At 35.9% G+C, this 13210-nt stretch overlaps 2 protein-coding genes across 6 annotated transcripts in view; one reads left to right on the top strand and one right to left on the bottom strand.

Annotated features, from left to right (window-relative positions):
• LOC118740930 (dual 3',5'-cyclic-AMP and -GMP phosphodiesterase 11-like) overlaps positions 1-13210 on the bottom strand; it is a 307854-nt gene that overhangs the window by 104547 nt on the left and 190097 nt on the right. The gene's annotated exons all lie outside the window — the stretch shown is intronic.
• Positions 1-13210, top strand: part of LOC118740931 (dual 3',5'-cyclic-AMP and -GMP phosphodiesterase 11-like) — a 54329-nt gene that overhangs the window by 33277 nt on the left and 7842 nt on the right. For both annotated transcript variants that reach the window (XM_036472692.1, XM_036472691.1), the window contains exons 7-10: positions 7005-7160; positions 9189-9551; positions 12240-12398; positions 12473-12649. In XM_036472692.1, the coding sequence (XP_036328585.1) occupies positions 7005-7160; positions 9189-9551; positions 12240-12398; positions 12473-12649 (855 nt within the window). The remainder of the gene's footprint in view (positions 1-7004; positions 7161-9188; positions 9552-12239; positions 12399-12472; positions 12650-13210) is intronic.

The raw sequence follows: 13210 nt of genomic DNA, 5'->3' as shown, positions 1-13210 counted from the left end.
TTTGCATGTGATGCTTACGCTCTTTAAACAGGCGTTAAGTGCGTTTACGGAATTAAATGGCGAAAATTGTTTAGTTTAGCGCTTGGTTTGTTCTTTGGTGCCCTTTTCAAGGCAATTTTATAATAAAAACATGATTCTATGGTGACATTGTATTTGACTTACACATATTTTAGTGTTTGGCCGAGCTTCTCCTCTGGATAATATGCTCCAAGATAATCCAAACGCAATATTTTCACACAGTCTCTATCACGGAATCCATAGAATATTCTGCTAATTAGCTGGGTGTGCGCATTTGTACAAAAGTAAGAATTGCATGAAAATAAAGCCTCTAGAAAAACCAAGTTTTGGAAATTGTTTTACGAATAAAAAAACATTTTGCAAATTAAACTTATTAAATTGATTAACTGCGCATAGTTGGAAACATTTACAAGTTTCATTGTGTGATTACTTAAAATATTTGAACATACAGCTTTATATGCGAAAATACCTTTAAACACAGCAACACAAAATTGGTGTATTTTTTTGGGGAAAATTGCGCTATTTCCAGTATTTTGGTGCTTTTTTAAATAAAAAACTTGGCGATCAGGGCTGCCAACTTGGCTCAAACCGTGCCATTTTTGCCACTATTTTACTAGAAATGGCACTGAATTTTTCAATTTTGCACAAAGTGCCAAAATGGCACTTTTGAAAAAAGCCAAATTTAAATACATGTTTGTGAAATCCTTTGCGTGTACTTCTTTTTCTCAACTAAAATTTTCTAATTTCTATAGTGTATACAACTGGTTTATCTTACCTTGACATTGGGCTTTTGTTTTAATTTGTCTAATTTTAATGCTAATGGGAAGAACTAAAGAGAATGACACCTTTTTTGGGACTTTTAATTTTCTATATGGCACGTTTTAGCACTTTTTTATCCTCAATATGGCACTTCATAGCTATGTATGTTTGGCAGCCCTGTTGGCAAATTTGATCACTAGCTGACCTTCACCGAGCTCTCTTTGCTGGGTTCGGACAACAAAAATGGAATTAAATATCAAGTATTCGTAGTAGATGTGCATTTCCTATCTTTATAAAAAACAATTCATTTCTCCTCGTATCCTTGTACAAATAAGGAGCTAAAGCGGCCTTATAAGGGTCGATATCTGTAGACTGGAAAATCGACCAGCTAGTGGTTGAGATGTCATTTACACGGGTCGATTTTGGTTGAACGACAAAAATCTACTAGAAAATCGACCCGTGTAAAGGCGCCTTAATCCAGCGAGCAATTATCATTAAAGTTAAAATGCCTTGGTTAAAATTAATAAAAAGTTATTTCATTCTTTCTTTACCGGGCCAATTGTTACATCGGTGGGCAACGACGCAATTACAGAACTTTAGATAGAGCAATATTTTTCGATCGGGTTCAAATCGGGCGATTGTGAGGGCCTATTCACGAATTCAAGTGTATTTGCAAAGTTGCTGTAGCTCACCAATGTAACTATCGTGTCGATAAAAAGGTAAAATATAAATTTTAGTTTGCTATTAAAAACCCCACCTCCTTTCTATTTGAAGAGTAAATTTGTTGATGCAACAAAACGGAGCAGACTTTCAGTTGAGCGAAGTAGAGGACTAGGTTTAAAATTTTTTCGACAAAACGGAACAAATCTACTTCTATCGGAGCGAAGTCCGAACGATGGCTTATTGTGTATATGTGTATTGTGTAGAGGTGGGTAACTCAGCACTGTGCTGGGTTACTGTGCTGACTCTTAGAACTGTGCCGCACGCTCAGACTCACCTCTGAAAAATTTTTTAGCTCAGTAACTCAGTTTATGTGCTGACAATGTATAGCTCAGTGTGCTACAGAGTCGATATGGTGACTCAGTTGATGTGCTGACACTTGCATAGCTCGGTGCAGCTTGCATTGTTTAGAACTGTGTCGATGTGGTAACTCAATTGATGAGCTGACACATTCACACAATACGATCTTCCAAAAAGTACCATAATAGATGGCATCACTACACTAACCATCAATTGAATATACGACTACCAAATTTAACAAGAAGCAAGGCGAATAGCCCAGTTATGCATACCTGCACTGTTATACCATTTTTACGTAAAATCAAAACCAAAGAGAATTCTACATGTGAAGTGCTATGCGTTGGGTAACCGCTTACAAGCATAGCCCATTTAACAGATTCTTACATGACAACTCTCAAGCAAAGCTAAGTATGCATAACTGGGATGGAAGTTAATACATCCAAGGGGAATTATTTTGCAAATGAACTCACCGGTTGAAATCATCTTTCTAAAATTTTGCCGGCCAGCTGAACAGAAGCTAAAGATAATCTTTTCTAAATCGATTTCGATTACTAACATCATCAAAAATTTCGTTGTACATACCAATTGTGCGATAGCACACTTGTGCCAGCTCACTGTGCTGACTCATTAAAGTGAGTTGGAGTTACTGAGTCAGCACACCAAAATTTACAGAGTTACCCACCCTTAGTATTGTGTATTTGGTACACAAAGTCAGTATTACCGCAGCCGTACTGCGATGAACATGATGTCGGTGGGATATAAATAATTTTTTCGCAACTTTTCATACCCTTCCTCCCGTAAACTGTTTGCCCATGTCTGCTGTATGGTATGATTCTGTACGTATCCGGAATGATCTGATAGCCTTTGCTTCTTTATGTTCTTTGACGGGTTGAATGACTAAAATGCGTATAGGTGACTATTATTATGTCTGAGATTCTTCCCAGCTCCTAGGTAGTTTTGCTGTGTACCCTTTATATGTGTCGCAGAATGTCTCGGGACCATGCAAACGCATTTGGGCTCCACGTTTTGCGCGAAAATGTCCAGGCCCCCTACACAGCGTCAATCTATTATGGGCTCCTAGGCTATTCAGAAGGGTTTTACAACTCTCTACAAGCCTCGATGACGTTATAAAGGAGTCTAAGGCCTTAAGTGCTATCTGACTCTGACATAATATTTATTTTGGCGCTATTTGTCCATCTACGACGACATTCGCGAACATAGACTTCGATTTCGAAGACTACCGCCTTTAATATGGTTGGGTATGAGCCCAATGGCTGACTTTTCTGGTCCAAGTACGCCTGCCCCAGTACTTACGTCATGTATCTTCGATCACTCGGAATACCACACTTGGGACTCTTTGTCTGCCATAGATATTATCGCTTCAAAGCAGTCCATTTTAGGAATTATCACTTTGTAGGTCTTGTCAAAGGATAATTTCGGTAGTACCTTATCTGGGAACTTGATAGTGGGATCATCCAGGAATGGCTTGAGAACCTACAAGTGACTCCGAATATCCATACTTTTCATGCTGATTACATTTGTCAGCCGTAGGATTCCCCAGATGGCCTCCTGTTATGGCCACACCGATCAAGCGGTATAGATTGCCCAAGGTGGCAGCTATAACTTTGGTGTCATAACAAATTAATTCACTTCTTCGTGCCACTTTTTTGCACACCCGTTGTTTTTTTTTACCTGATTTATTAGACATTTGATATCGCCAGTTATTTATGTAAAGTACTGTTAAGCGGTGCTTGTACGAGCTCTCTACTCTCAAGAAGATTTCACAAATATAAATTGTATTTTGCTTGTGTTTGGAAAATATAGACAAAAATGTTTAGGTCTGGTCAATACTGGTTGAATTCAGTCTAAAGTGGTATACAAACATATAACAGCAATTTCATTTATAATTTATCTTGATAACGGAGTGTTTCAGGGCTTTCGCTTCGTTAAACGTTGTTGTAGTTGTTGTAACAGCATTCCCCAAAGAATTTTTGGGGAGTGTTGCTGGAGTAACAGTCCTCAGCCAGATATAAATCTGTGTCGTTCCGGTTACGTAGACCCGACTGTCGTGGGAGTGATTGTTGAAACATTCGATAGCTTCGGTTAAACTGAGCGACATAGAGCCACACATAGACTAGTAGCTCCTCTAAGCGTGGCCAGTTTGAGCTCGATTTTATTCGTTGGGACTACCCAAAATTGTCCCGAAGTAGTTCTGAAATGGTTACGAAAAAGTCAGGACCTTGTCCCGAAATGATAACGAACAAGTATTGAAGCGGTCCCGAAGTGGTCCCTTATTAGTCAAAAAGTATCCTTAACCAGTCCAAAAATTGACCTAAAATGAGTGAGAAATGATCCTAAACTAGTCCCGAAATGTTCCTTAGAAATTCCATACTATTCTCGAAATGTTCCCGAACTAGTCCCAAAAAGGTCTTAAAAATAGCCGTGAGCTAGTCTAGAATGATCTTGAAATTGTCGTGACCTACCTCGAAAAGGTCCCATCCAGTGCTGATCCATTACCGAAATAGGCCTGAACTAGTCCCGAAATGAACCAAAATTACACCCAAAATAGTTCTGAACTAGTCTCAAATGGCCAGAGCTGAAATAGCCGTGAACTAGTCCCGAATAGGTCCCAAAATGGTCCCAGTTCCAGAAAAGGTTGAAAACCTATTCCCAAAAGTCCACACTATTCTCGAAATGGCTGTGAACAGGTCTCGAAATCATCCCGGACAAGTCCCGAACAAGTTCCGAAATAGTCCTGAACAGTTCCAGAATTGGTTCTGAAATGTCCTAAACTAGTCGTGCCCCGAAATGGTCCTGAAGTAGGCATGAACTAGTCCAAAATTGTAAAATTGAACACACAAGCAGCAATTACAGATTGCTGGGTTACACATGCCGCTGTTACAGATTTTCTGCTGGGTTAAAAAAATTTTACCCGTACTGAGAGCCACGATGTATACACATTAAAATGCCAACGTTACAAACATTAAAATGAATGTAACCGTCAGTGAGTAATATTAAAACAAATAACAACAGCTACTTGATAGACTATTTCACCGATAAGAACGAAGTCCCGTTGCTCATCACTGCCAATGCGTCGCCGTCGACTTTTTACTTAAACCACATTTTCGCCTTAATACTAATGTAAATAGTAAAATATAAGCAAGTGTATGTATGCACATATATATGTATGTACTATATAATATAATACAATCCATATGCGCTGCACTGTTGTTTTAGTGATTTAATTCGTACTTATTATTAATCAGCGCATCAATATTGTTGATAGTACAATCGCCCAACGCCCCATTATTTTGATGATGTTGGTGATGATGATGATAAATAATTTTCACTATGGCGGTTGCGAGGAGTCATCGGAGTTTATTTATGAATGTGCGTATGCCTGCTGTTTTTTGCGTATTATTTTCATTTAAAAAGGCTTTCGAGCTTATCAGATTTCCTACTTTGCCATACATAAGTCAATGCATTTTTTTTCCCCAGAATACAAGCATTTGCCGTGCACTTTGCCTGGTAATTACTTACTTAATAATTTAAATGCACTTAAGTTGTTTCCAGGGAAGGGGATGAGTTCATAACAAAAATTGATTATGCAATTGATAAGCTGATAAAAATCCTCAATGAGTTGCCATTTGTTAAGCAATTTTACAGGACAATCCTGGCCAAGATAGTTGCAAGTCTCTTGTATGACAATTGAAAGGCGGCAGTAGCCAAGATAGTTTGGACGATTACGTTTATTCTGGCACGAAAGTCTTACAAAAAAAAGCTCCCATGCCAACTCTCATGGCGAAAAGCTCTTTTAACAAAAAGCACTTGGTCATTTCTATATCATTTCACAATGGCCGAGTGAGCAAAGCACTGGCGCACCATTCGATAGATCCGGGATTCCATTTCTCGGACAGCGCTTTTTTGATGTTTTTTTAGGTATTTTTTGTTTTTTTTAAATAATATTTTTTTTTAATTTTTTAATTATATTAAAAAGAAAAATAAATATGCCCCTAATTTAATTTAATTTTTAGAAACTAATGTCGTGGATTTTTTTCCTTTTTTAATTTGTTTATTTGTATGTCATTTAATTGTTAAGGTAGTGTCCACGATGGGATTTTGCCCTTTTTGTTTCCGTGCATTTACTATGGGCGGATGAACAATCGGTTGAATATTTTTTCGGACGAAACTCAGGATAAAGCTGAATTTGTTCAAATTTTTCAATAGAAGTTCGCTGTATTGTACCAACCTGGTGACTACAAAAAAAAAATTGTCGTCCCAATTTTTTTATTTTGTACCAGTAGTTCATATAACAAAATTTACAAATCTGTACAAATGTACCAATCTTGTGACACTGCCTTTAGAAACTTGTTTAATTTTTTTCTTTTTAAATCATTTTATTTTTTATTTTAAGAGTTTATTGTTTAAATAAATATATATATTTTTTAAATTTCATTTAGTTTCTAGGATCTTATTTTGTTTTATTTTTTCTTTTTTTAATTTAATTTTCTTCTATCTTTTAGATTTAGTATTAAAAAATTTGTTATTTTTAATTGCACTTAGCTTTTACAAACTATCTATATATATTTTATCTTGAGATTATAATAATTTAAAACTATTTTTTTTTAATTAATTTAATTTTTAAAAACCTATTTTATTTAAAAGTAAACCAAAATTTGCTATATTTGAAACATTTTTTTATACCTTGACTTCATTTTCGGATTATCTTGAAATTCTTAGATTTTATTTAAAAAGATTTTTTTTAATTTCATTACATTTTTAGGAACTTATTTTATCTATTTTATTTTTTTAATATTTTTATTTTTATTTTTTAGTTTTATCTAAAGATTTGGTATTAATTTAATTTATTTTAATTTAATTTTTAGAAACGTTAAAGTTAAAGCAAAACTTGCTATATCTCAAAAACTTGTTTATACCTTGTCTTCCTTTTCGGATTCAGCGGAAAATTTTACTTTAGAAGTGATGGGCAAATACCAAAGGTCGGAAAGTTTTTTTTTTATTTCTGTAAACTTTTGTAATTATTAGAATCTTACCTTAAAGTAGATAAATAACGAGTACTGCTAAATATTTTATTGCCTTAAATTCAATTAAATACTTATGTCCTTATTATTTAACTGTTATTAAGCTTAAAGTAATTGCTCTAAATTAATTTTCCATTTTTTTCCTTATACATATTCTCTTTGCAGGATGAGCGCTTCAATGGTGAAATCGACAGCATAACTGGCTATCGGACAAAAGCGTTACTTTGCATGCCCATTAAGGATTCATCGGGCGATGTCATCGGTGTGGCGCAGGTCATTAATAAATTAAATGGTGAATGCTTCACAGAGGCCGACGAGAAGGTAAGAAGCAGCACAGCACACTGATAAGCAATCAAAAATAAAAGCAACTAACAAGTGCCAGCAAATTTTAAACACTGTTATGACCGCAATTTATTCACAATTGTTCAACTAAATTGAAATTTATACGTTTGTAGATGTAAAGTAACTTTCGAATTGCGAATTGTGTGTGGAGGACACTTAAACTTTTTATGACAACTTACTGTACATACACACTTTTATGGCTCTGCATCTTTTATTTGCCACAATAGATGCGACACGCGCAAACAAAAACACTCGGACAAACAAGCGCCTCTTACTTACTTTCCATGCAACAAACATATGTATTCATACTTGCAGCAACGCTTTGTAGGGCGGTTATGTGGATATTGAAAAGTTTCCACTTCTCGCAGTATTAAGCATTTTCCGGTCGATTCCTTTCATTGGTTTTGCACTTACTTGGACAATTCGCGTCTAACGAAAAACTTTGTTGAATCAATTTTTTATCGTTTTAGTTTTCTTTCGCATTTTTATCTTTTTCCATTTTTATTGGCATTGAACAATCTCGGTTGACAACTTTCCTTTAACAACTTTGTCGCACCAAAATTTTTTTTTGGCGTTTAAAATTTGCTACTATTGTCTGTCTGGCACGTGGTTAGTTTTGGATGGTGTAGAGTGTGGGTACTAGGGATGTCAATTTTCGGGGTTTTGTCGATCCCGGGATTTTCGGGATCTGAAAATACAATCCCGGGATCCCGGGATTGTCCCGAAATTCAGGTAAAAGTGCAACACATCTGTGATCATCCTATTATAGTATTTTAAATCAGATTGATATAACAAAAAAAAGTACAATTTATTGTAATTCATTTACATATTTATTAAGGCGATTAATCAGTATTTTCAATCAACAAAAAACAAACATAAAATTTGACAAACATATATGTATGTATGTACATATCCTCATTAATTTATAACATAGTTTTTTTTACTACAAGTACAAATGCATATACGGTCACTCCGAGAAATATTTTGCATAAATTTTTTTTTTGCAATATTCAGAATATTTTTCATGGTATTTTTTTTTGTTTAATTTAAAAAAATATATACGTATGTGCAATTTTGAAGTTGCTAAACCATCCCGTTGACATTTTATATATATTTTTTTTTGCCACAAAAAAATTCGTTATAAGGGAGAAAATGCCCAATATTGTCAGTAAAAAAAATTCAAAAATCAAGGGAGTTTTTAGCAACTTTAAAATTGGACTTTATTGTATTAAATTGAATGGGCTATAAAACTGCATAATAAATTTTTTTTTTTAAATTATGGTTAAAAAGTTTGATATTTTTATGATAATTTGGTGAACTTAAGCCAACTTTCTCTAAAGTGTGAAATTTTGATTTACATGATTTTTGTTGTAAAATGAGCTATATATTTTTTTTAATTAACAAAAAAATACCATGAAAAATATTTTGAATATTGCAAAAAAAATCGACGCAAAATATTTTTGTAAGTGACTGTATTTGGTACAGCAGTAACTGCCTACGTAACTATACAAAATTTTTTAAATCACTGTTTGAGATCAATTTAAGATATTATCAGTATATTTAAGTAATAATAAAAAAGTTAACACATTTAAGTAAAAAATAAATATATAAGTGCATCACCTATTCCATTTTGAGCGAAGCAAAATTATTCCTTCTTTTGATGGAAATGCGATCTTAATGAAATTATAGCATTAAGGGTTGCAAAAAATTCTTGTTTTGCCCTTGAGAGGGGATATTTGTGATAAAAATGTAATTGGCTAACAAAAAAATTTTTTCCAGCAATCCCGGGATTTAAATCGACTAATCCCGGGATATTCGGGACTTAAAAAAGACCGGGATCCCTAGTGGGTACAGAAGGGGAATATGCAGCTGTAAAAATTAACATAATTTCTTGCGGCCGGTGGATATAGGTTTGGCCGTCAAGAATTTAAAATTTGTAATTTTCTTAACTTTAAGTAGACTCGATTCTGGTTTTATAAATAAAAAAAAAAAAAAAATTTTATTTAGGTCTTCGCTTCCTATCTGCAATTCTGTGGCATTGGCTTGCGTAACGCTCAGCTTTACGAGAAATCTCAGCTGGAAATTAAGCGTAATCAAGTGTTACTCGATTTGGCGCGTATGATCTTCGAGGAACAGAGCACAATTGAGCACATGGTATTGCGTATACTCACACACATGCAGAGCCTCATACAATGTCAGCGCGTACAGATTTTGCTGCTGCACGAGGCGTCGAAGGGCAGCTTCTCACGCGTATTCGATTTTGAAGCGAACGATCTCAGTCACGAGGAGAATACGTCACGGACGAGTCCGCATGAGTCACGGTTCCCCATAAATGTGGGCATCACCGGCTATGTGGCGACAACTGGTGAGGTGAGTAAGAAGAATTTTATCAATGTTATTGTGGCTTGTTAACATTTTATTTTTAATATTTTTATTGAGCTTTGTACCACGATTGTTTATTAGGAAAAATTGAAAAAGCAACAAAGTCTAAGCGGTAGAAGTTATAGCACTATTTCGGAGATCACCACATCTCATCAGACTTCTTTTTCTAGACTTCAGGTTCAGGTTCGATCCCTGCTGAAGTCTAGAAAAAGAAGTCTGATGAGGAGATGTGGTGATCTCCGAAATAGTGCTATAACAATCGTGGTACAAAAGCTCAATAAAAATATTTAAAACAAAAAAGAAGAATTTTATTTGCAAACTTGTTTTTTTTTTCGCGGAGGCGGCAATATTCAAATGCATTTTCTAATTATAAGAAAAATTAAATGGAAGAACAAATAAATAAAATAAATGCCTGCACATTTTGCGTCAGGCATGCAAGTAGCATGGTAGCATCGGTTTTGGTATTTCAGGCTTCTGCTTTGTTCGATTATAGATCTTCTTATAACTCAAATGCTTTTTAGCTCGTGCATTGGATCCAGTTAACTTTACAATAGCCCTCTTCGCCTGAGTCTGGATATAAATTTACTCCTCCTCATTAGCTTCAGAAAACTTCCAAAGGTTCCATTGCCTCAGTGATTGTTGGTACTTTTTGTATGGACACTTTACTTTTTCACAGAATGGGGATCTGATTTACTCAACTTTATCACTTCTAATAGTACCACTCCAACTCAGATGTTTCTAATTATTTGTACCCGTTCAGTATTAGCCTTAAAATTTCTTATCATACTCTTTAGTACTTCTGTGTTGGTTTAATGACAACAACTTCTGTGTGTTTCTTAATTTATGCTATTTAAATCAAATTTTTCTTGACCTTCTGCTCTTAACTTTGGTTAGGTTAGGTTAGGAGAGCGTTTATGGACTGTTCTATAGTACTTTCACTCATAGACAAAATTACCCTCTACAACTGAGTGTCAGGAGGAGACACGTACCCCTAACAGAGGATGTTCCTATTTAGAGAAAATTTAAGTACTTTCATGTCACTATCCTACTACACCAGCTGCTATCCCTAATGAAACTGAGGATATCCAACAGTTCCGCAGTCACTATCTCGCCCAGACTGTTGAAAAAGCGTGACCCCACTGCGTGAGGCGCTTCGACTGTAGTACCGGACATCGACACAGAAAGTGGTCATTTAATTCCTTCTCATCCTCATCGTGGCAGCTTTTTCAGAGAGTATTTGTTGGTGTTCGTCATCGCTGAAGCATTTATGCTACAGCGTAGTGCCCCACGTAGTGATGACACCGGTAACGACTCTTACTGCAGATCTATTGAGTGTTAGATGGTCTTACGTTTTTTTTTCTATTAAGCCTGGGTCATAATAATTTTGCGATCTCACAGTCTTCCCATTGGTTCCACAAGTCATTAGTAGCTTCCATAGTGTATTCATAAATCTTCTTAACGTCATAAATGAACGGTGGTAGTACGGAGTTATTCGCCTCGTTAATTTGCATCTCAGAGCCGTAACTAGCCATCCCATCAGCCGACTTATTCCCTTCAATATTGCTATGTCCGCCGACCCAGCATAGAGTGACGTTTATGTGGCTCAGTGATGACAACGTGGCTCAACATTTCCATACAATTCCCGATTTTACTATTTTAAATTCTACTGCTTTCAAACACTAACGACAAAGATCATCCAGATTATCAGCTGGAACCATACTACCAAGTAAAAGACTAGCCGCTATCTCTAGAGCATTGATCTCTACTTGGAAGACATTGCAATCGTTCGGCAGACGAAAGGACTGTTTGATCTCAAGATACTCCGAGTAGAGACCGTCTCCGGTTCCTTAATCCATCTTTGAACCATAAGTGTAGATGCATATAACCTCCTCTAATGTAGCCAATGCTGACTTCTTTGGCAGCTTTAAAGGGGTTTAATTTCATTGAGTATTGCTGCATGAGTTGGAATCATTAGAGGAATGATATATTCTAAAAACCTATTCTTCAGAAAATTTTACTAGGAGTCTTCTCAGGCAAAAACTTCATGCCACCAACGTAGAAGTCTCTAAAAATGAAAACCGTAAAGTTTTTATGTTTCGGCCTAAGCAGTTTTCAGAAATGTGGAAAAAATGGTTAAAAAGGGAACTTTTGCGTCTCTTGCCACATGCCTCCAATTTGGTGCTCACCTACTCTTTCCGTCATCACCTTGCCTACTAGGATTTGCCTCATAAACTCCAACCGTGTAAAGCCCATTCAAAGTCCCTTCAAGGCACTTGTTATGACGTCAGTTATTGAAAGTGCTTTAAATGTCCAGAGAATTTGTAAGTGAACAGTCCTTGAAGCACTTTTTGAAAGTTGCAAAGCCCTGAGATATTTCTGATTCATTTATAAGCCTTTGGTGATAAAAACAATGTTAAATTTTATACAGACTCTGAAAATAATCGAAAGGCAATCTTAAGAAGCTTGGAGCGCAGCAGCTTGTGCATGTATGATCTGCAGCTTCTTTATCGGTTTTAAATCATGGTTTCGCCCGAAAAATCGTCTTTCTCCTACCACTTCATATATTCACCTTTTCGCTGGAATGGCGCATTGGTGCATTTAATGAACTGGAAACCGGCTAAACTCAACACTACTTTGTTAGTAAATAATTTTTTGTACTTTACTCTTTTTCCTCAGACTGTAAATATACCAAACGCTTACGAAGATGATCGCTTTGATGCCAGCGTTGATGCTGAGGGCAATTTCAAGCAAAAGTCCATTTTGTGTATGGCAATAAAGAACTCGCTCGGCCAAATTATTGGCGTCATACAGTTAATAAACAAATTTGATGATCTGGTAAGTAAAATATAAAAAAAAAATCCTACTTTAACTTTCTTATTTCATAACTCAAAAATCTCTCTCCATTTTAGAACTTTACCAAAAACGATGAGAATTTCGTCGAAGCCTTCGCCATCTTCTGCGGCATGGGCATACACAATACACACATGTACGAGAAGGCAATTGTGGCTATGGCCAAGCAAAGTGTCACATTGGAAGTGTTGAGCTATCATGCATCGGCGACCATGGATGAAGCGCATCGGCTGAGGGTGAGTGAGCAATTGAAAGCTTGAAATATTAGCTAGCATTAAAATAGTTAAAGTATGTATGTATGTATATAAAGGGCTCAAGTAGAGTACCCAAGGAAGTAAAAGTTTCGCTTGAAGTGCACAAATACAGTGGCGCGAATGCACTTACGAGTCTGCGTTGCATTGGCAGCCCGGTGGCAGCATCTTTGTTAACTTTGTATGCAACTGTCGTGGCTGTGACAATTAATTTTGTCTTTGACAGTTCTTAGCTGCTGTGGTTTAATTTACTGCCGTATGACTTATGTGACTTATGCTAACTGCACATGACATGTGTCCATTTGTTTACATGCGCGTGCTCCATATATGCATTTATGTGTTTGTGCACAAATGAATTTCAATTTAAATACATACACACTGACGTGGATATATACATAAATATATAGCCGTTCGTAACTCAATTTCAAAGAAGTTGTAATACGACTGGCACTTTGATGTGGGAGACATATCCAATTTGACCTCAATAACCATGTTTGATTATAACGGGTGATTTTTTTGAGGTTAGGATTTTCATGCATTAGTATT

The sequence above is a fragment of the Rhagoletis pomonella genome, unplaced genomic scaffold (assembly GCF_013731165.1).
Source record: "Rhagoletis pomonella isolate Grant_MI unplaced genomic scaffold, Rhpom_1.0 Rhpom_scaffold_00006, whole genome shotgun sequence".
Taxonomy (NCBI): domain Eukaryota; kingdom Metazoa; phylum Arthropoda; class Insecta; order Diptera; family Tephritidae; genus Rhagoletis; species Rhagoletis pomonella.
The sequence above is the reverse complement of the archived record's forward strand: the minus strand, read 5'-3'. Positions and strand labels throughout refer to the sequence as shown.